The sequence below is a fragment of the Cornus florida genome, unplaced genomic scaffold (assembly GCF_030987335.1).
Source record: "Cornus florida cultivar Cherokee Brave unplaced genomic scaffold, ASM3098733v1 CherokeeBrave_3.0.0_Hap2_Chr03, whole genome shotgun sequence".
In the NCBI taxonomy this organism is placed as follows: domain Eukaryota; kingdom Viridiplantae; phylum Streptophyta; class Magnoliopsida; order Cornales; family Cornaceae; genus Cornus; species Cornus florida.
Genome location: NW_026775573.1, coordinates 17,278,661 through 17,299,224, shown reverse-complemented (window position 1 = coordinate 17,299,224; position 20,564 = coordinate 17,278,661). Strand labels below are relative to the sequence as shown.

Sequence of the window (20,564 nt, the reverse complement as noted above, 5' to 3'; positions counted from 1 at the left end):
CATGCTGATCAGTCTTTATCGTAATTTGGTATATAAGGGTGTTGGGATTTTTTTGTCATTCGTACAATTGGAATCTCAAAGTAAGGTTCTTCTTCCTTTTTCTTTTAATAGTGAAAATTGACTTCACCATTGTCCTAAGCTGTAGGTACATGTCAAATCTTTGTATTTCTGTGATGTGTGATTTTCGTTTTATGTTTTTGCTTAATATGGTTAGATCATCATGCCGCATCTCAATTGGGTATGTTTACAAGTATAATGTTTTGATCTACTGCTAAGATCCAGCATTAATCTAGATGATTTGTACCAAAAAGAAACTAATAAAATGGATTTAAAGTAGAATTTAATTAATAAGTATCACATCTTGTCTAATCATGTTAAAAAGAGTGCATTACTTCACATTTATATGTTGTTATAAAGAAATGATAGAGAATAGATCATAACCTTTAAAATCTTATCAAAAAAAGGAAATCCAGAGTTGAACCATAACCACAAGCCATGCCTTGTTTCTATCCCAAAGGAGACACTAGGCTTGTACTGTCTGTGCCCAAATAAATACGTATAAACCAAACAGCTGTTTCTTGGATTAAATGAACTGTAATTTGTCTGTATGGTACGTGAAATTTTTGTACTTAGGCAAGGAGTTTATGGGCATGTGCCAACAATTAAGACACTTGTCCCTTCAACAACTGGTGCTTCTGCTACTGGTTTAACTGCTGGACCCTACCTCCCATGGCCCACCATCTCTGAATAACATTTTGTTCTCACTGGGTAGGTGGTGCATCTCCACTAGGTTGTTCTCACGTACACTCCCCATCCTTTAGTCGATAAATCAGCACTCAACGTGTTGTGTCTAAGCTAGTTCAGGATAAGAATATTTGTGATGTTCCCGCAGAGATTTGGTAACATTTATATGTGTATATTTTTCTAATTTTGGAGATCCGTTTAAAATTTGTAAGTATGACATTTATATGTGTATATTTTTCTAATTTTGTAGATCCGTTTAAAATTTGTAAGTATAAAGAGCGTATATGTATTTGGGCGGATTGTAATGAATGGTATCAGAGCCAATTCTTTTATTGAAAATGAGGAGAGCGTGCACAAGTTCATGAAAGTTATGTCAGCGAGAACACTATGTTCTAAAAGAAAATGTATGTGACGTCCCACGTTACTTTGGAAGAGAGGTTTAATAATACTCGTGTAAGCATTTTTTTAATTGTGTAAACACTTTTTAAAAACTTTAAAAATAAAAAATATTCAAATAAAACGGTACATGCACTGGTTCAGGCGAGTGATGCCATTATTCAATTGAAATGAATTAATAATTAAGCAGCCGAAGTCACATCCCAAGAATTAGTTTTAAAGATGTGAAGTGTCCCTAGAGGACTGCAATGAGGTCCCCTCTTACCTGCACTAACGGTAATGGAGCTAGGAAGTTTTTTGAGGAGGGAGTGAAAAAGAGGTGATTATCGTTAGATCCAAAAAAATAGTGAAAGTAAATGTAAAGTATGGTATTTTTATCAACTGAGAAAGAGCATTTTAAAAAAATTTACAAATATTTTTAAAATTTTAACAAAAAATATAAATAATAATGCAAATAAAAAAAAATCCAGTGGGGTCATCGTCCTTAACCAGGTCCGCCCGCATACATTTCAATGTGCATTTGTAGCTACGTTTTACACCAACACATCAAACAAAATCAAGGCAATATGTGTCATTCAAACACTATTTTCAAATATTGAATGAAGACCAGGTAAAAGTAAAACATGTGTAAAAGCATATTATACAAGAAGAAGATAACAAATAATAAGAAATGCATATTAAACAAGAAGATAGCAAACAATACGATAGATGTCTTGCTAATTACACGTCATCAATTACATGATTCTGAAATATATGATAATGGCCAATCATAACTCATATATGTAGATGTATCAATTTTATTTAAATTTTTACTTACGCGTGAAATTATAATTGACAAATTATATAATCTCATGTAATAATTTCTTTACATCCGGCTTCAACAAATGGTTTTAACTGCTGGTACTAGCTACCTCCCATGGCCAACCATCCTTAGTTGATGCAACTTTCAGATATTGGTTCAAAAACCCAAGAATAGTGTTTAGAGGAAGTCAGCCCAGTACAAAAATCCATGTGACTGGGAAATGGGCTGAAACTAATGGTCATGATATAGAGTCAGCAACCTATTAGGGGTTGTATCACCATGAAGTCCAAAATAGCACAAACTCATCTTGAATTTGGGTTAGATGTTATAGGCTTGAGTCAAGCAAGCCCAGGATTGACCGAGCTATATTACTAGTTGTCAATGGGGGCAGGTCCGGCCCATTCTGAAACCATCCATGCCTAGTGCACCTAGTAGCACCTAAAACAAAATTTAGCAGGTTAAATGGATTTAGGGTTCAACTTGAGCTCGGTCAAAGCTTCAAAAAACCATCAGTCCAAATTTAAGTGCAAATTGAGTTTTAAATATGCAATGAGTTTTATAGGGTAGTAATCAGTGTTTTCATGTCATAATTGTGTCGTGGTATTATATGAATATTTTTATATACTTATGAACATATTTTTAAATAAATAATACAATATAACTAATTTAATCTATCTAATAAATAAGTTAAGATCTAACATTTTTTATTGCAAATTATTTAATATGTAACCCAATGCGACTCATTTTTCTCTAATAAATAGGTCAAGACCAAGACACTACAAGACAAGTTTAATTGAAATCACGTGCTATTAAAATAATTTATAATAAAAATTATTTTTTAACACGAACACGTCACATTTATTCTACACTTACTCAATCGAAGAAGTTTATTTTCTTAAACTTTCAATTAAGTTTGGATCCCATTAGACTCCTATAAGTTTAATTGGTTGGAATTTAACTCGAATTGGTCTAAATTAGGAGAGATCATTATATGGTTCCAGCCAATCACAATTCAAGATGCAAACAAACGTGTCAATTTTTATTAAAATTTGGTACCAAATTTTAATTGGTGGAAAGAGGTTAGTGCCAAATTTTGATTCGTCTAAACCATTTAATCCGAAAGAGGTTAGTATTCTTACATAAGTCCATGACCATGACTGGACTATCTAAAAATTCCTACGTAATGAGCTCAAATTACCATTTTTTCTTATAAAAAAACAATTAATAATAAATTTTCAAAATATTCTAAATGTGTGTATTTATTTTCCAAGATTGGTGATTTATTGCATGACCTGTAACTCCGAAGTCAGTCCTCACTCGTTGCAATATAGTCCATAGTATAAAGATCGACGTTTTTGTGCATAGAGAGAGATAACAATTGTTTGTAATAAAAGTGTGAAGGAGGGCAAAGAAAGGTTGTGACGAAGAAGAAGATGCATTCGTTCGGGTACAGAGCCAACGCTCTGCTAACGTTCGCCGTAACGATACTTGCCCTAATATGCGCCATGGCTTCTATCTCCGACAATCTCAACACCCCCTCTCCCACCGCCCAAGTCCAGGTACTACTTTTCACTGCTACTTTCTCTCTCTAAAAATCTCCCTCCAGATCTGTACCTCCCCAATCCCTAATCGTTCGATTCCATTCGATTGTTTGTGCGTGTTTTTGATTGTAGGTATTGAACATCAATTGGTTCCATATGTCAACACAAGGAAATGACGAGGTAATTCTAGATACATGTCTATATCTATATATATTTATATATCGATTTATTATTTACATTAAGTCCATCTACTTGCGAGATGGTTGAATTTATAAGATTTTGACTGGTGGAGACCCTTTTTAGGGTTTATCATCCGATTGAAGTAAAATTGATTGCAAGATTGTGAATTTTGAGATTTATATGTTTATTACTTTAATAATTGATGCATAGATTGTCTTACTAGATGCGCACAATCAAATTTTGGTTTTTTTAAATTCTTCAAAATGTTGGTCTGTCACTGTTATATAGGACCTTGCCATAATTTCACTAAAATACGTGTGTGTGTTGGTGGGGGTGGGGGGAGTGAGGGGTTGATTATAAAGAGGAGAAATTTATTTGAGTGATCCTAAAGTCTTTGCTTTTGTTCAGTTCAACAATAATAACTTAGCCTTGAATGTTAGATAAACCACTAAGGCCCAGCTTTATACGCATGCTAGAATGCGCCAATCAAATATGTATATCAAACTCATGATTTATAGCCTCAGCATCTACCACTGAGAAGATTTCTATGCTATTGTAATTAAAGGGCATGTTTTTCCACTGACCTACAAACACTTCTCTCAAGGTTTGTTGTCCACCATGTCTATCAATAGACACTCTTGATCCTTTAATTTTTATGTCTGATTAATGCATTTTTAGATCAATGTCTGCTCTAAGTTCTGGATGGTCTAATCAAACATTTTGATGGATGAGAGAATTTTGAGTGATAAACTTAGGAGGCTAATGTGGAGTTATACCAATTGTACTCAAGGTTAATAGTACTAGGTTCAGAATTTTCTCATTACCGGAGAAAAGAACAGAGAAATCCATTCTTATTATTGTTGTGGGTTTTTTTGGTGGTGCTATCGTGTTGGTCATATACTATTGTATGTACTTGTCATGTTACAAGTTCACTTTCTGGCCTTGTACTAATAGAAATGCTGGAAAAAAAAAAAAGAGAATAAAGAATCTGTCTTGAAGCTACTGGTTTAATTTAAAATGATATGCTCTGTATTTTGTGCAGGTCAGCATGACACTGAATATATCAGCAAACCTACAGTCATTGTTTACATGGAATACGAAGCAGGTTTGTTACTTTACAGTGGCTCATATTCTTGTGTGCCTTTAATTTTAACTCTGTAGTTATTGATTAGATTCTATGAATGCATTTTTTTTCACCACTTTGTTTCTTTTTCCCTTGTGGCGGGGGGAGGGGTGGCGCTTGTAGATTGTTTGAAAGAGAATTTGTCCCACTTATGAGTCTAAACTCTAAAGACACCAGTCTTGTGCATATCAATTTTTTTTTTTGGTTTTTATTGAATCCCTATGGAACAAAATGTAACACAGATGAACAACTCAATTCACATATTTTCATGGGAACGACGTTGAACTTATTATAATTCCTAGTTACTGGCTGCAATAGCTTGCTTGTTAATTGATTGACGTGTTGTTATTTTTGGTTTAGGATCTTCAATTTTGCGCCCCCCCCCCCCCCCCCCCCCCCCATATATATATATGTTGGTAAGGGAATTAGCATTTATTGAGAATATGCTTCTTAAAGCTTTGATTAAATGGTGTGATTGCTCTTTTCTTTTCTTTCCCTTTTGTGTGTGTGTGTGTGTGTGTGGCTTTTTAAGCAACAATTTGCACACTTGTTTGCTATCTGGATATAGGTCAGGTCAAGAATCTTGACACACATCAAATAGTAGTAATGCCAACTCATTATCTGACTTATATAACTGACATATTTTCAACTTGTGCCTCTATTGTGTCACAAATACGTTGGTGAGGACCTATACTTTGTTGATGTGGGTTTTTCACTTGTCAACTGATTATCTTCTTCATCTTCAATTTACAAATGAAGAAGAAGTTGAAGAATGAGAATCATTATGGAGCTATAATCTCTTTAAATCATTTTATGTGAGTGTGACGTCATGGCCCGAATTTTGTTTCAATGCGACCTTGGGTCGGCCCGAATTTTTGACCCGTTTTTGCTTATGGGTCATGGACCTTGCTTAGTGCTCTCGTAGGCCAGTATATAAGGGCGTTTAGTGTTTGGAATGGTTAACGGGAGAACACGGATAATCGCATGAAAGAGAGTGACAAAGATAGTTAGGGTTTGGGGGCTGAAACTTGTAATATCTTGTTTTTTGCACATAGTGAAATCTTTCATAGGATCTTTACCGTGGACATAGGCTTTGCCGAACTACGTAAATCTTTGTGTTTGGCTTTTTTACTAGTCTGTCATGATCCTTGTTTTGTTGTTGGTTTGCTGCGTTTGTCATAATAGTGAGAGATGAAACAATTGTTCTATCTGTTGCTTCTTAAGACCTGTAACTCTCCTTCCAAGTATTAACATTATTTTCTGTGTTCTTTACATTTTCATAAGGTGATAATAACAGCACCACACGATTGCCTGCATCTTGTTAATGTTATTGATTTGATATTGATAAGTTACAAATGGAATTATGGAAGGTTAAGGGTTTAAATCCCCTTAGGGGCAATAATGGGTGTTTGTGTGTGAGTAACTTACTTGTAAAAAGAAAAGAATAAGTTACAAAATTATTACAATATAGGCCCAATATTCTGAAAATGAGCAAAGTGCAGCAGATGAAACTACATAAGAAAATACAATAAAAATTGCATCAAATCTTTTCTGAGGTAAAATTTTATTTTCTTACATTCTTTCGTCAAGTTCATTTTCCCGATGAGGAGTCTATGTATAGATTAATCTATGTGCATTTAGGTGCACTGTTTTCTGTGGTTGGTTACTTGTACATTGCTTCCTGATATATTTGTATGTTATGTGCTATAGTTTTTTTGATATATTGATACTTTCACCGTGGGCTACTAGCTTAGCAAGTTACATCAATGCCTGTGATTTCTCTTTGATATATTGGTATAAAATAAACGTTTTGTTGTAATTCTTGTGATTTATATTTTTCTTGTTTATCTCTTGGGATGCGTTCCCCTTATGAATGCTTTCTAATACATTTTATTTATCAAAAAAAAAAAAGAAGAGATTCTTGTACTATTTGTTTATCTTCTATGCTATTGTCTAACCTGGGAAGTGCAAGTGTAGGGAGAATCAAAATAAGAGACAAGAAGAACATGTTGTTGAGATAGATGCTGACTATTAATTTTTATTGAGAGATACCCAGTGTTTATGTTAGAGTCGGTTTTTTCTTCATTGAATATGATTGATACTTGCCAGTTGTTTTTTTTATTTTATTTTATATTATTATTATTTTATTTAATTTTTATTTTCGTTTTTCGCGGTGGGGTGGGTGTGTTGTGGTTTGGGAGTTTGATCAGTGTTTTGTTTGGATTTTTCATGGAAATTCTCAGTGCAAATTCTAAGAAGGCCAAAATACCACGGTCTCATTCCAGTCAAATGTTTTATTACATTTTTTTTATTTTGTTTAGAAATTTATTTATCTTTTCATATCCTATTTGCAGGTTTTTGTATTTTTAGCAGCTGAATATGAAACCCCTAAGAATGCTCTGAATCAGGTAAGCTTGTTTGCATCTGACAGAATCTGCTTTTTGTTGTGAGTTCAATGTGGCACTGAATTTTATATAATACCTCAAATTTGAATTTCTTGAGATTGTCTTGGGGCAAAATTCAGTTTGTGTTTCACATGTACCCTGCTAGACAGGTATTACTGCTTGTATGGTTGTTCATCCATAGACTCCATTTTTAATGTTTTCAATTCACAATTTTCCTCACGTGGAGATGTATTAGATTATGAGTGCTATAACCACATAGCAATGACCGGCAAAGTTTCCAAGATGAGTAGCTAGAGGAATGCCAGTTCCATCAACCACGGTATGTTGCTCGAGCCCTGGCTCCCCGTTGTAGACTGTTGGTGGTAATTGAACTTGATGTTGTGTGTGATCGGGTCTTGGAATTGTAGAGTATTGTGGTCGCCGGTTTTAAGTATCATCAAGTTGCGCGCTTCTTTTCTTTGATCAGTGATTCCGATGGTGGTCAAACTTTGTGCCAAAACCGGGCACACGCGGATAGAGAGCCTCCGAGTCTTGCTTGAACCCCATAGTTTGACCACATGCGTGTATCTTTTCTTCTTTACTGAAACTTTTGATGACCATGTCATCTAATTATGGCTCCATTCTTTCCCGTTGAACACCTTTTCCAAGGCAGAAGAGACGTGCATCGCTTGAATCGCCATTTCATTTAGGGGGGCTGCTCGAACATTGGCTCGAGGCATTATCTTTGCTATAACCACGAGTGACTTATACACCAGCTTTATACATATTGCATAGTATAGTATACATGTGCATGTGGGAGAGAAGTTGTAATTGTTACTTCTTGCCCCCTTTTTATTATTGCATTGTTGGTCAGACATTCCTTTGCCTTGTTCTTTCACCAACCTTGCTATTTAGGGGCACTAGAGAACACAGTGGCCATGGCCATTGCTTCATGCAAAACATTGGGTGCTAACATGTTTTCTATCTTTACTGTATTTATTAGGTGAAATCTTAAATGGTGAAGTCAAGAAATTCTATTATATGATCAGGGGTCTTATTAAGCAGTTAAGCAAGCATTTAATGGAGTGCTAACGATACATGCATAAGAATAAAAAAGATGTGGGCATATATTTCAGCTTGGAGGGCGGGGAGGAGGGAGAGGAAAAATAGATTTTTGTAATTGCCATGCTTAAAATTGGATTTTCTTACCACCAATGCCTAGCCCAAGTGGTATCTCTTCCTCCTCCCACATTGGAGGTTGAGGGTTCAAGTCCACGTTGGGACTATATTGTGCATGCATGTCTTACCTATCAAAGTGAAAAAAGAAAGGATTGTGTTTTAACGAGGCTTATTCATTAGAACCCATGGAATGTGTGTTGTAATAAGGCACATGATTTTACACAAACCATGAGGTACTTCTGGGCCTATTTCAGGTAGAACAAATTATAACTACTCCTTTGTGTGGAATAAATTATTTTCAACAACTTTTATGAAAGCCATAATAGTAGATAAGGATGTGAGATTTTATTGCTGACATTGGTGATACTTTACTTGTGATGTAAGTGTCGAATGTTGGTGTTAGGCTTGGGAAGGAGGGAATGGTATCATATCAAGGACTTTGACGTGATAAAAGCGGCAGCTTCTTTGGTGCTGTATCAGTTATTGTCTATAGTAGTGTCAAGAAGTAAGCATAATCATTTGCATTTTTGCTTGTATATGTTAGATAAAGTATAAGAAATTGCCTTGCTTAAACTTGCTAGCTTCCATGTAGCAGCTTGGGAGCCAAACAAGGATGGTGTGAAAGGTCAAGTAGTTTACATATGATAGTACTATCAACACATTGTTAGTTGATGGTATCTTATGCAGAATTTTCAGTCTTTCATCTTGCTCAAATTCAGGCAGAATAGCTACGTGCATAGATGAATGGAATTGTTTTTTGGTAGGGCTCAGGAAGTGATCTTTGTCATGTAAGGTTTAACTTCATTTTTTTGGAAATTCCAACAACTGAAAATGTACAATTTGTTGGAAACCTGAATTGGTGGAATATTTGTGTGTTAGGGGAAGATTTCAGAGCACTGGTAAATGGGAAGTCTATTTGAATGAACTTAACAAATTTTTTATTTTTATTTTTTCGACAATGGTGGTTTCGAGCCTCTTAAAGCACCCCATAATCCACAACCGGGCACATGTAGTCCCCCCCATCCTACATGCACCGGGCAATTGCCTGGAAAAATCTCTGGGGGTGGCCCCAAGGGGATTTGAATATTGAAGATTGTTATATGAAGGTGGTTTCAAAGCTGGTTGACATATGCCACCTGGGGTGTCACAGTCTTGTTTGGTCACTCGCTAAGGTTCAAACCTTCTTTTTCTCTCTTACAAGTATCATTAAGAAAAAAACACTAGAAGGGGTGCATACATTGACAAAGGGTTAAACCTTTATATCCTTAAAAGATGTGCAGAAGACCCTGTGAATTGTTACTTCTTTTAGATACATACATGCTACATACATGCATATATATACATACATATATATATACATGTATATATATTGAACCTAGCTTAAGAAGTTATTTCTTCTTTTAGTACTGAAAATTCGTCCACATACAAATACTTAAACGAAGAAATGCATGTTTAACATAATCATCTCATTAACACACATAAATTATTGTGTCTCCATGCTTCGTTATAGGGGAGTTTCCATGTCTGAGTACTCGCATCCCTTGGGTCATAAAACCTATTTTTTTACAAAAATTACAAGTTAAACAGACACTTTTATGGACCCAAATTCAGATCATGTACCATGACAATCACTCTGCCATGATGTATTTTTGAAGTGTATTGCCTGGAACCTCAAAGTACAAGCATCCACATTATGTGATCACTCATTTTATTCAAAAATTGCTATTGTATTATTGCCCGAGGTGGGATGGGAATGTGTTTACTCAATGATTAAATTGGATGGGATAGGGTTTAGGAAATTAGCCTAAATCCGCCCCATTGCCCATCCGTACTTTAGCGACCTCTGTTGGTTAATGTATAATTTCATGATAAGCTATAATTAAATTTCTACCCTGAAGTAAATTAAGCCATTTCTTAGTCAAATGTGCATTACTTGAAGATTTTTAACCTTTTAGTATAGATACGATAGAAAAAATGTGTCTGTTTTGTGATCTTTTGGCAAATACAGGTGCTTATTGCAGTATTGTTAACAAAATGTCTGGCAAGGTTGCTTGTCTATTGAGTGCAGGGTTATGAGGTATTTCTATACCCCAAGGAGCTGATGTTTGTTTACTCTCTCTCTCAAGCCATTGATTAAATTGTCTTGAGTCGTTGCTACCACTTAATATGTATACCATCAATAGTACGAGGCCTGTGATTTGAAATTGTTTCATTTCTTTGGTTTCATTGCAGATTAAATTTAAAACTGTGTGACTGTGTCCATGGCTCATTGATTTCAATATTATATTTTACAGGTATCCCTATGGGATGGAATCATACCCTCCAAGGAGCACGCAAAATTCTGGATTCATACCCCAAACAAGTATCGTTTCACTGATCAGGTGAGCTTTCTTTGTGAAGTAGTTTCTCTCCTTTTCATCTTTGAACGCCCATTATTTTTCCTTGGTTAACTTTTTAAATCTTTTCTTTTGCTTTGTTAGGGAAGCAATCTCCGGGGAAAAGATTTTAACTTGACATTGCACTGGCATGTCATGCCCAAAACCGGCAAGATGTTTAGTGACAAAATAGTTATGACTGGTTACGAGCTGCCAACAAAATATAGTTGACGACTTTTCCCGTTTGTGTGATTTCATATTGTAATTTAGCCTTCTCTTGTTTGGGATAAATAGTTAAATTATATCGGGGAAAAAGAAATAGGGAAACTTTTGTTTTTGAGAATGTTAGAGAAGGAATATTTATTGCCTTTTTGAATCAATAGAACTGCTAATTTTCTGAATCTTAATGTTTTCTTGGACTTCTAGAAGAATATTTTCCCGTCATTTTCCCTCCCACAGGTGTTCATATAATTTCACTTGTGAATGTGGTGAACAGCACTAATAATATTGATGGAAAATGACATGTAATCAGATAGTTGGACCAATCCGACTTTTCGACGGTTTAATGTCACGATAATCATCGGAGATGATTATTTTTGTAAGGTTTTGATTCCACAATGATTTTGTGTATGGTTCTACACGTGAAGCATTCTAGTGAAACGATTTTCTAGCAGAGTTCTCTAACATTGTAACATAAAATGCCCGTGCAGGAGACCACCAGCATTGTAAAGCCTTGGCTCTGCCACCGAGCCAACGCCTTGCGAAAGATTTTGTTGTCGTGTTTCTAAGAATTTGGGGTTCTCGTGAAATTTTAGGGGCGGGAAAAAGTGATATTTGAATAATCATTTTAAGGTGGTGTTGAAATCGGGTGTTTCTACTTTCATATGTTTTAAAAATGATTGCAGATCTCACCCACCACGCCATAGGCAGAGTCTCAATAACGAGTCACAAATTATAAATTTTTTTGACAGTGGAATATAAACTCAAATATTTAAATATTGGGTTCTTTGTTAAAACTTGCCATCTTCAAATAGGAGAGGAGAAGCCATTCTCAAAGAGAGGGAAAATGTTTGAATGTGGATAAAAAGTGTAATTTGGAGGATATAATAAAGTATGTGAGGAAATGGAAGGAAAAAAGAAAGAAAAACTAATATTTTTAATTAAACTTTCTTAATGACAAAATCTATAAAAAAAGAAACGACAAAAATGAGTATGTTGTAAATTCATTAAAGTATTTTCATTTTTTTTTAGAAACCAAACATAATTACTCTCTTTCCTTCTTTTCTTTCATTAAACAAACATCCCAAGTTACAGTATTATTTTTCTTCCATTCCTTTTTGGTTTTTTTCTTTCATTTCTTTGCTCTCTTAATTAATGTTATTATTATTATTATTATTATTTTTCTTTTTTCCTTTTTCCAGTGTACCGAGTCCCGACATAGCCGTAATATGAGTCATCTCGAACGCCCTTGTCATTTTTTTTAGAATTTTTATTTTTAATTTTGTGTACTAGTATTTGTTTTATTTTATTTTCAATAAAACACTAGTGTACACCTGAAAGTAAACAAAACTGTTCAATGGCTCAATTATTCAGCTAAATTCTCAGTTCTCATCATCACTTTTGCGGATCCACCGGCAACCGGGTCCCTAAGCTCCAAACGGGGCCGTGTCGTGTTCGGCGTTCCAACTCTCGAGGTACGCAACCCTAGTCTCTTCCCCCTTCTCTCTCTCTCTCTACTTTCTCTTTCATGTCAGGGTTTCTTTTTGTCTTCCAATTTGGGGCGGAATCTCTCTCTCTCTATGTGTGTACAATATATATATATATATATATATATATATATATATATATATGTTTGTTTAGCTGCAGTGAAGATACTGATTCACTCGATTCTTGCTTCGTCTTCTTCAATGGATTCGTTTTCTGAAGGCATTTTCAGCTGTATATATAATTATATATACATGCATACACACCTATATATAAATATATATATGTGTATATATGAGTGTATAAAAAATTGGATATGGAACAAGCTGAGTCTGTGATGTTGACTTACTTCCTATTTGTGCATTGCCTTCTTTCCGTTAATCAATGGGCATAGTCCTATCTGTGAGCATTGTAGCTATTTATTTGGATACACTATTCAATTGTCATTCCACTTTAATCTCTGAAGTTGGTGTTGTCTCTCTTATCTATTTTTACATTTTGCTTCCGAAAAGAAAAGTTTTTTTTTGGTATATAAGTAAAACTAAAGGTGTTTTGAGCAAAGGGGCACACCGCTAGCTGAGCCTGAGATACTTGTAAAAACTTCTTGTTAGCACTGGAATCCAACCAAATTGTGACGAGGAGGAAATGGGTCATTCCTAGTTCATCAGCATATTTTTTATGGCAAAAATTCTTGAGTAGAGGAGGTGATATTGAATAGTGCATGTGTGAAGGCCTCGATATGAAGTGAAAAAAGGTGTTCCTTGTGATAATAGGCATTATGGGTACAAATTGGATCTAGTGCGAGTGTATAGATCCTAATCAAAATCTGATCAATTTTTGATTTATTTTAGTTTTGATTTATTTTATTCAATTTCAATTAATTAATAATCATGCTAACCACAATTAAGCAAACTCATAACGCCTATTAATTTTTATAACATGATTGGTCTGATAGCGGCTTTATTTTATTTAATTTTTAAATGTAGAGGTGTAATTCAGATGCACTCCTCTGTCTAACAAATTTTATTTAAAGTCTGTGAGTGCGATCATGTCTGGTCTATCTTGTGGAATGATCAAGTCTAGGTAAAGAAACTGTTTTCTGATTTATATTTATTCCTCTTGATCTTTACTATGTTCTCACTTGTTTTTCTAGTTTTGCTATAGTTAATGAAGCCTGCTCTTGGTATTGTAATTCAGAACTCTAGACCATACAGAACGTTTTTACTGATTTGATCATTGCTTTATTGTTCTCTTCGCTTTTTTGCCCTTTTTTTGTGTGTTTATATTTCTTGTTGTTCAAGTGAGTTGTTTGTTGCTGCCCAAAATACATCAACTGAACCTTTAACATGTGTCACTAATATCTTAAGAATTGAAATTGGTTTATTTTTTTGAAGACAAATTATATTAATCCTGCTTATTGTGCATAACCTTGGATTATGACCACGAGCAATAAACTTCATGTAGAAGAAGTAATTGTAAGCTTGGACTTTTGCCAACTAAAATCTAGGAAATTTGCCTTCATTATGTTGGTCAATTTTTTATGCACTGGAAGCATTATATGTTTTAACAAGTGAATGGTTTCAGCAATTTTCGCAATTTCGCAGGGGAAAGAATGGGCAGCCTAGCCCCTGCCAGCAGTGATAGGTCGAGGGTATCTTGGACGCCGACAATGGAATGCTATTTTATTGATCTTATGTTAGATCATATGCATAGGGGCAATAGAATTGGTCATACGTTTAACAAACAAGCATGGACAGACATGATCACCGTGTTCAATGCAAAATTCAGATCTCAATATGACAAAGATGTCTTGAAAAGTCGATACACTAGTTTGTGGAAGCAATTCAATGATATAAAGAATCTTCTTGACCAGAATGGATTTTCTTGGGATGTTTCTCAACAAATGGTAGTAGCGGATGATAATGTCTGGAATGCCTATGTCAAGGTGCATTTCTTCATCTTCTTTTTGTTTCCATCCTTGTTGGTGAGTAATTGACTTAAAATGCTTACAGGCTCACCCAGATGCACAATATTACAGAAATAAAGCTGTGTTGAACTTCAACGATCTGTGCTTGATTTATGCGTATACAACAGCAGATGGAAGATACAGTCGTTCAAGTCATGATGTAGATTTTGATGATGACATCCAAGGAGCGAATGTTGGTTTGTTCTTATTCCTTTTCTTGATTTTTGGTTTATTTAGTTAGCTGTTTTATAAATCCATAGCCCTTAACTCTGAAGAGTCAACATAAAGTGGGGAAAAGTAATGTTGTTATAAGGCGCCCCCTCCCCCAAATAAAGACTGTAGTTTTTGGTTGATAAATTGAACAAGAATTTGATGGAACTGTATTTCCTGTCAAGTTTCTTGATTTGTGGACATAGATGCTCCCATATCATCTCCAAAATCATTGAAGGCTAATATAACTCTTCAGCAATCTTTAAGCAGTATACAGTTAATGTTTTCCACTTTCAACAAGTAACTTATGGACAGTTTTATATGCTCCATCATAAGCTAAGCCAAGCATATCCTAAAACTGGTCAATCACGGGCCACGATTTATTGTTGCAAAGCATGATCTTATTTTTGGGGGGAAGGGGGAGCGGATGGATGTGCATGAAGTGCCTGATTATAAAGAAGTTAAGAACATGTAGTTGAACTACACTGGAGGTGGTTTGTTTTTTTCCAATTGTTTTGTTTGTTACTTTTTTCTTCTTGTTAGCACATAGTAAATGAACTAGAAATTAATGCAGTCAGACCAAGTTTAATCCTACTCATTCTTTATTAGCTTAAAGGATCTGCATTTTCCAACCATCATCTCAAGTTCTTAATGAACAAATAGCAACTTCAAATGATAATTTCTTAATTGTTGGTGATTGAATGGGTAGGCTTCCTCTGGTAATGAAGTTTCAGGAACAGATGGGACACTAGGGCACCAGCAAGTATGTGATTTATAAGACATCTTTGCTGCCATCCATGGATCAATATTTCATCAAGTTTGTGTTTTAGTTTGAAAAATGCTATAAGATCGAATAGATATGCTTGTTTTATTCAATGCAAAATTGATCTCTACTTCTAAGAATTTACTATTTTTTTTATTATTTAAAAAGTATCGTGCAATTGATTTTCTCATATATCATAGACTTTCTACAATGAATGTATGCACATCCAGGCTTGATCTATTTGAATGCAAATTTTATCAGAATTTGTGGTCATCAGTGTGAAAATGACGATCTCAACAATGACATTAACAAGTAAGTTAAATCACCAAGTTGGAATAACTACAGCTTTAAGGGAAGCTTGCATCATAATGGGGTGTCAGTGATCTCTTTAATAACTATATGAGAATGAGGTCCCACAAGTCAATGTTGCAATTATAGATTTGTGCAAAATATGAACTTGGATCTGTACAGTGATCTTTTGCTTTTTTATACTTTATAGTACGGACAATGAACTTGTAGGTTCTTGTTTTTCCTTAGTATGTATTTGCATGGCAGACTTGACTGCTGTTTTATTGAAGTTCTTGTTGACTATTGATCAATGTTCTTTTCTAAATTTCGCTTGGGAGTACTTGGCTTTGAAGATAACCCGGTACTGAGAGCTGAGTTATAGTTCCGAAACTAATGATTAGTTTGTGTTCATGATTTCAAAGTGTTGATGATTTGCTTTTTAGTATTGTCAATGTTTGCAATCGTTGACGAACATAACGAGTGAAATCTTAATGAGTGTTTTTTTATATCTAGGTGGAGGGAAGGAGGGTCAAACTCTCACTGGCAGCAACTGTGTGAAAGCATTTTGGAGACTGCCAATGGACCATTATTTTATTGACTTGTTACTAGACCAGGTGCCAAGAGGGAACAGAATTGGGCACGCAATTACAACCGAGGCTTGGGCTGAAATGGTGGCATTATTCAATGCAAAATTTGGATCTCAGTATGACCAAGAGGTTCTCAAGAATCGGTACAAATATTTGAGCCAGCTATATAATGATGTGAAGATTCTTCTTGATCACAGTGGATTTTCTTGGGATGAAACTCGAGAAATAATTACAGCTGAAGATTATATTTGGGACTCTTATACGAAGGTGATCACTATTTACATGGTCATTATATGAGGCTTGTGAGCTATGCTTGGTTGATGTTTTTAGCTCATTTGTATTAGTGCAGGCATATCCTGAAGCTCGATGCTATAAATTTACAACTGTACCTAGCTACCACAAGTTGTGTGTCATATATGGCAAAGAAAGTGCTAATGAGAGATCTAGTTGTATGGCTCATAACATAGATCTTAGTGGTGAAGATCCACTTTTTATGACTGGTATGTTTCTTATTTCAGTGATAAAAATTAGGATAAGATCATTTATGCTGCATATTCAGTGATAAAAATTAGGATAAGATAATTGATGCTGCATGTTCCATGAATTGTTAGTTCAGTCATGATATGTTACATGTAAACGGGTGCAGATGCCTTCTACAACTTAGGTTGAATTAGTACAATAGCATGCTTCTCTATATGACCTTAGCTAATAGGACTAATATAGTTTTTTAGCTTTGAATTATACCGTGTGAACTTTATGGCTTATAGAATCTTTATTTTATTTATTTATTTTTGTAATGACAAGATTCTTCGAACTTCTGATTTCACAAGTTAATTCTCTTATACTGAACATATTGCTCATGAATCCTAAATTATCTGAAAAATCTTGAAGAATGAGCTTGTGCCCCCCTAAGTCCTCTCTACTCCCCTCTTTTCACTTCCCTGGTGAGGTTCATAAAAGAAGGGAGATCTCACAGTGGTTTTTCCTACCAGTTCCCCAATCACATATGATACTTAATATATATGAACTAAAGCTAAATAAGGCTTATTTATTTTACTCTGCCTTTCAATGGTTCTTTCAGTAAAAAAAATAAAGAGGAGCAGAATCATTGGTGTTTGCAATTGTCTATGTCAAGATAATTGCCACTATAATTACTTATGAGATCCTCTGATTCATAAAATAAAAGGACATTCAATGCAATGCAGACAGCAACTTGTCAAGAAAAGTTTGGACACCTTTGATGGACCGTTATCTCATTGACCTTATGCTAAAGCAAGTGCATAAAGGCCATACGTTTAATCACATTTTCAGCAAACAGGCATGGGAAAATATTGTTTTGTTGTTCTGTGATCGATTTGGATCACAGTATGACAAATATGTTTTGAGGGGTCAGCATAAAAGTTTGAGGAAGTTGTATGATGATATGGAGAATCTTCTTAACCAGAGTGAATTTTCCTGGGATGAAACCCGGCAAATGGTCACAGCACGTGAGGATATTTGGGATGCTTATATCAAGGTGAATTCCATAATTGTTTGAGGCTCACATTATGTTCTGATTGTTAGTGGCTCACATATGTTATGTGTAGGAGCATCCGGATGGGAGATCGTTCAGAACAAAAAGCAAGCCGAATTATAATGATTTACATGTGATCTATGGGCATTCCATTTCTGATGCAAGATGCGACCAATCACATCAATATATGGACTTCAGCGGTGATGGTGAGTTTCCATTTTGGCGAGTCTATGAGCAATTTGCATTTTGGCAGTAATAAGCATTATTGTGTCAACAAGAAAGTATTACTAGATGGTTCTTAGCATTGAATTCTTTGGAACATGTGATTGAAAATATAAAGATTACCACATGTTTTCATTCATGATTTTTTTCACTGTGGATATGATCATTTATTCATATAAGCAAGTTCTTATGCATTTCAATATATTAGGAGAGTTTTTTTTTTTTTTTGGATTATGTTTTCTTTTAATTTGTTTTAGGAAGGAATATTCGAGTGTTTCAAAATGGAGGTTGCCTGAGGACTGGTTGGACGCCACCTATGGACCGATGTTTCATTGATCTAATGCTAGAGCAGATCCGTAGAGGGAGTATGGTAGATCATAAATTTAACAAAGCAGCATGGGGATATATGGTTTCTAAGTTTAATGCAAAATTTGGGACTCAGCACAAGGAAGATGTTCTAAAAATTCGTTTTAAGATTTTGAGAAAGCGATACAATGATATGAAAACTCTTCTTGGTCAGAGTGGGTTTGCATGGGATGAAATGCAACAGATGATAACTGCTAATGAGGATCTCTGGGATGCTTACATCAAGGTGCATATCTCAATCTAAATATCTAATAACATTTTAAACTTATATTTCAGTTTGTAATAGCTTATATACTGTATATGCAGGACCACCCTGATGAATATTCATACAAAAATAGAACTCTTCCAAACTATAATGATTTGTTCTTGATATATGGAAATGCAATTACTGACGGAAGGCATGACCGTTCAAGTCATTGTGTGCTGACCGACAACCACATCCTGGGGGTAAATATTGGTGTGTTCTCTCTCTTTCTCTCTCTCAAGCTGATTTGCCATGCATGGACGAGGACTGGTGTTTTTATTTTCATGAGTCACTAGTTGATTGGTTTTAATGAGAATAGAAATGGACTATGTCTCTATAAGATTATACACAAGCTTGCTACTGTCACAGATTTCATCACTTGTGTTGGATAATTTACATGGGATGTAATAACATAAATTTTTTAAGAAAAGAGAAGTGAGGCGATATGGTTCTATTGTTGGATAATACAGAAAAATTGGAAATGCTGCATCTTACATAGTGTAATTATTTCATCTCAAGCAGCATTTTACATGGTGTAATTATTTCATCTTGCGCAGCATTACCCTATTAATTCTTCCTTTTATTAATCCTCCTATATATATACATATAATTTTTATTTTTTTTTTCCCCTTCAAATTTTAGGCCAAGAGAATGACCAAACATATGCTGCTCGTGATTCTATGAGCATTGATTGGACAAAGCCAATGGACCGATATTTTATTCACCTTATGTCAGAGCAAGTGCTCGAAGGGAATAAGGTTGATCGTACATTCAGTAAGCAGGCTTGGGTCTGCATGACCACATCATTCAATGAAAGATTTGGACTTCAATGTGACAAATATGTACTGCAGAACCAATATCTAAGATTGATGAAACAATATAACAACGTCAGCAATCTTCTCAACCAAAAAGGCTTTGTGAAGGATGAAATTCAACAAGCAGTAGCAGCTGAAGATAGTGTCTGGAAAGCTTACATCAAGGTGAATTCCATACTCCAATATAACTCTTTTGAGCTACCAAGTGTTTATTTTACAGTTCATTCAGTTAAAAATTACTTCAATCCAAAATTGTTTGTGGAAAATTTAGTGCAATATTCCTGAAAAAAAGAGAACCTTCTTTATGAATGCCATGATGCCACTTTACGTGCATTAAACACCTAAAGTGAATTCTGCAAAGTAGTGTAAACTACTCATTCCAATTGCTCACAATTGTTAATTAAACCGTATTTCATAATGGATGAAAATTTGCAGGAGCATCCTGATGCAGCAAAATACAAAGATCAAGTCTTGGAGAGTTACAGCGATTTGAGCATTATATTTGGCGATGGTATTCAAGATGCAAGATTAAGTCCAGAAATGGATATCGGTCACAATGCCCTAGAATTGTGGATGGATGGAATTTCTGGAGGTCTACAATCCCCAGATAGGGACAATAAAGTATCTAATCAGAAGAAAAAAAGGCATTCTGCAACCCCATTAACTTCTGCATGCTCTAGAAAAATCAAGATAACCAGCAAGGGTTTGCAAGAAGCAGATAGAAGTAATACACAGGACAGGACCTATAGCTCGATAGAAAGCATTGTTGATGCACTTCAAGTCATACCGGACATGGACGATCAACTCTTCTTTCATGCTTGTGATCTTTTGGAGGATGAGAAAAATGCCAAGGCATTTGTGAGGATGGACATCACCCGTCGGAAGAAGTGGTTGTTAAGAAAGCTTCGGCAATAGTATTTTCGGGGTTTTGAGAATGGATTGAAGATGCACCTTCTTTCTCACTACCAAATGTTAATAAGATTGCGTATGTATAAGTAGTAAAACAAAGATTGTGTGTTAAAAAGCATGCTAAGGCATGTGTCATTGAAATATACAGTTGCATTTCAAAGGAGTCCGCATGTAACTTCTGATTTAGCATGTGCTATGAAAAATGTGCTGCTTGTTATAAAGATGTGTGTATCGATGAAACTTGTAAAGCATT

General features: G+C 35.0%; 2 protein-coding genes across 4 annotated transcripts; both read left to right on the top strand.

Moving 5' to 3' along the window:
• The first annotated feature begins 3,237 nt into the window (after positions 1 to 3,237).
• On the top strand, positions 3,238 to 11,131 carry LOC132299733 (signal peptidase complex subunit 3B-like). Its single transcript, XM_059796527.1, has 6 exons — positions 3,238 to 3,501; positions 3,616 to 3,663; positions 4,706 to 4,768; positions 7,141 to 7,194; positions 10,644 to 10,730; positions 10,830 to 11,131. Exons 1-6 carry the CDS (start codon positions 3,376 to 3,378, stop codon positions 10,953 to 10,955), a joined length of 504 nt encoding a protein of 167 aa, XP_059652510.1. The 5' UTR covers positions 3,238 to 3,375; the 3' UTR covers positions 10,956 to 11,131.
• A 1,128-nt stretch (positions 11,132 to 12,259) lies between these two features.
• On the top strand, positions 12,260 to 20,532 carry LOC132299732 (uncharacterized). Of its 3 annotated transcripts, none has more exons than XM_059796524.1 (11): positions 12,260 to 12,418; positions 14,033 to 14,373; positions 14,441 to 14,591; positions 16,169 to 16,509; positions 16,592 to 16,742; positions 17,448 to 17,758; positions 17,829 to 17,961; positions 18,235 to 18,569; positions 18,650 to 18,800; positions 19,230 to 19,567; positions 19,838 to 20,532. In XM_059796524.1, exons 2-11 carry the CDS (start codon positions 14,041 to 14,043, stop codon positions 20,315 to 20,317), a joined length of 2,724 nt encoding a protein of 907 aa, XP_059652507.1. In that variant the 5' UTR covers positions 12,260 to 12,418; positions 14,033 to 14,040; the 3' UTR covers positions 20,318 to 20,532. The 3 variants fall into 3 exon arrangements, with proteins under 3 accessions (XP_059652507.1, XP_059652508.1, XP_059652509.1); XM_059796525.1 differs by having other exon boundaries at positions 14,013 to 14,373; XM_059796526.1 differs by lacking the exon at positions 12,260 to 12,418 and having other exon boundaries at positions 14,240 to 14,373; positions 14,467 to 14,591.
• The last annotated feature ends 32 nt before the right edge of the window (positions 20,533 to 20,564 follow it).

Excerpts from the sequence above, each read along its gene's own strand:
- LOC132299733 (XM_059796527.1), top strand. The coding sequence starts at position 3,376 with ATGCATTCGTTCGGGTACAGAGCCAACGCTCTGCTAACGTTCGCCGTA. Across the intron at positions 3,502-3,615 it reads CTCCCACCGCCCAAGTCCAG|GTATTGAACATCAATTGGTT; the intron begins GTACTACTTTTC and ends TTTTGATTGTAG. Across the intron at positions 4,769-7,140 it reads TTACATGGAATACGAAGCAG|GTTTTTGTATTTTTAGCAGC; the intron begins GTTTGTTACTTT and ends TCCTATTTGCAG.
- LOC132299732 (XM_059796524.1), top strand. The coding sequence starts at position 14,041 with ATGGGCAGCCTAGCCCCTGCCAGCAGTGATAGGTCGAGGGTATCTTGG. Across the intron at positions 18,570-18,649 it reads TCTGGGATGCTTACATCAAG|GACCACCCTGATGAATATTC; the intron begins GTGCATATCTCA and ends CTGTATATGCAG. Across the intron at positions 18,801-19,229 it reads CATCCTGGGGGTAAATATTG|GCCAAGAGAATGACCAAACA; the intron begins GTGTGTTCTCTC and ends TTCAAATTTTAG.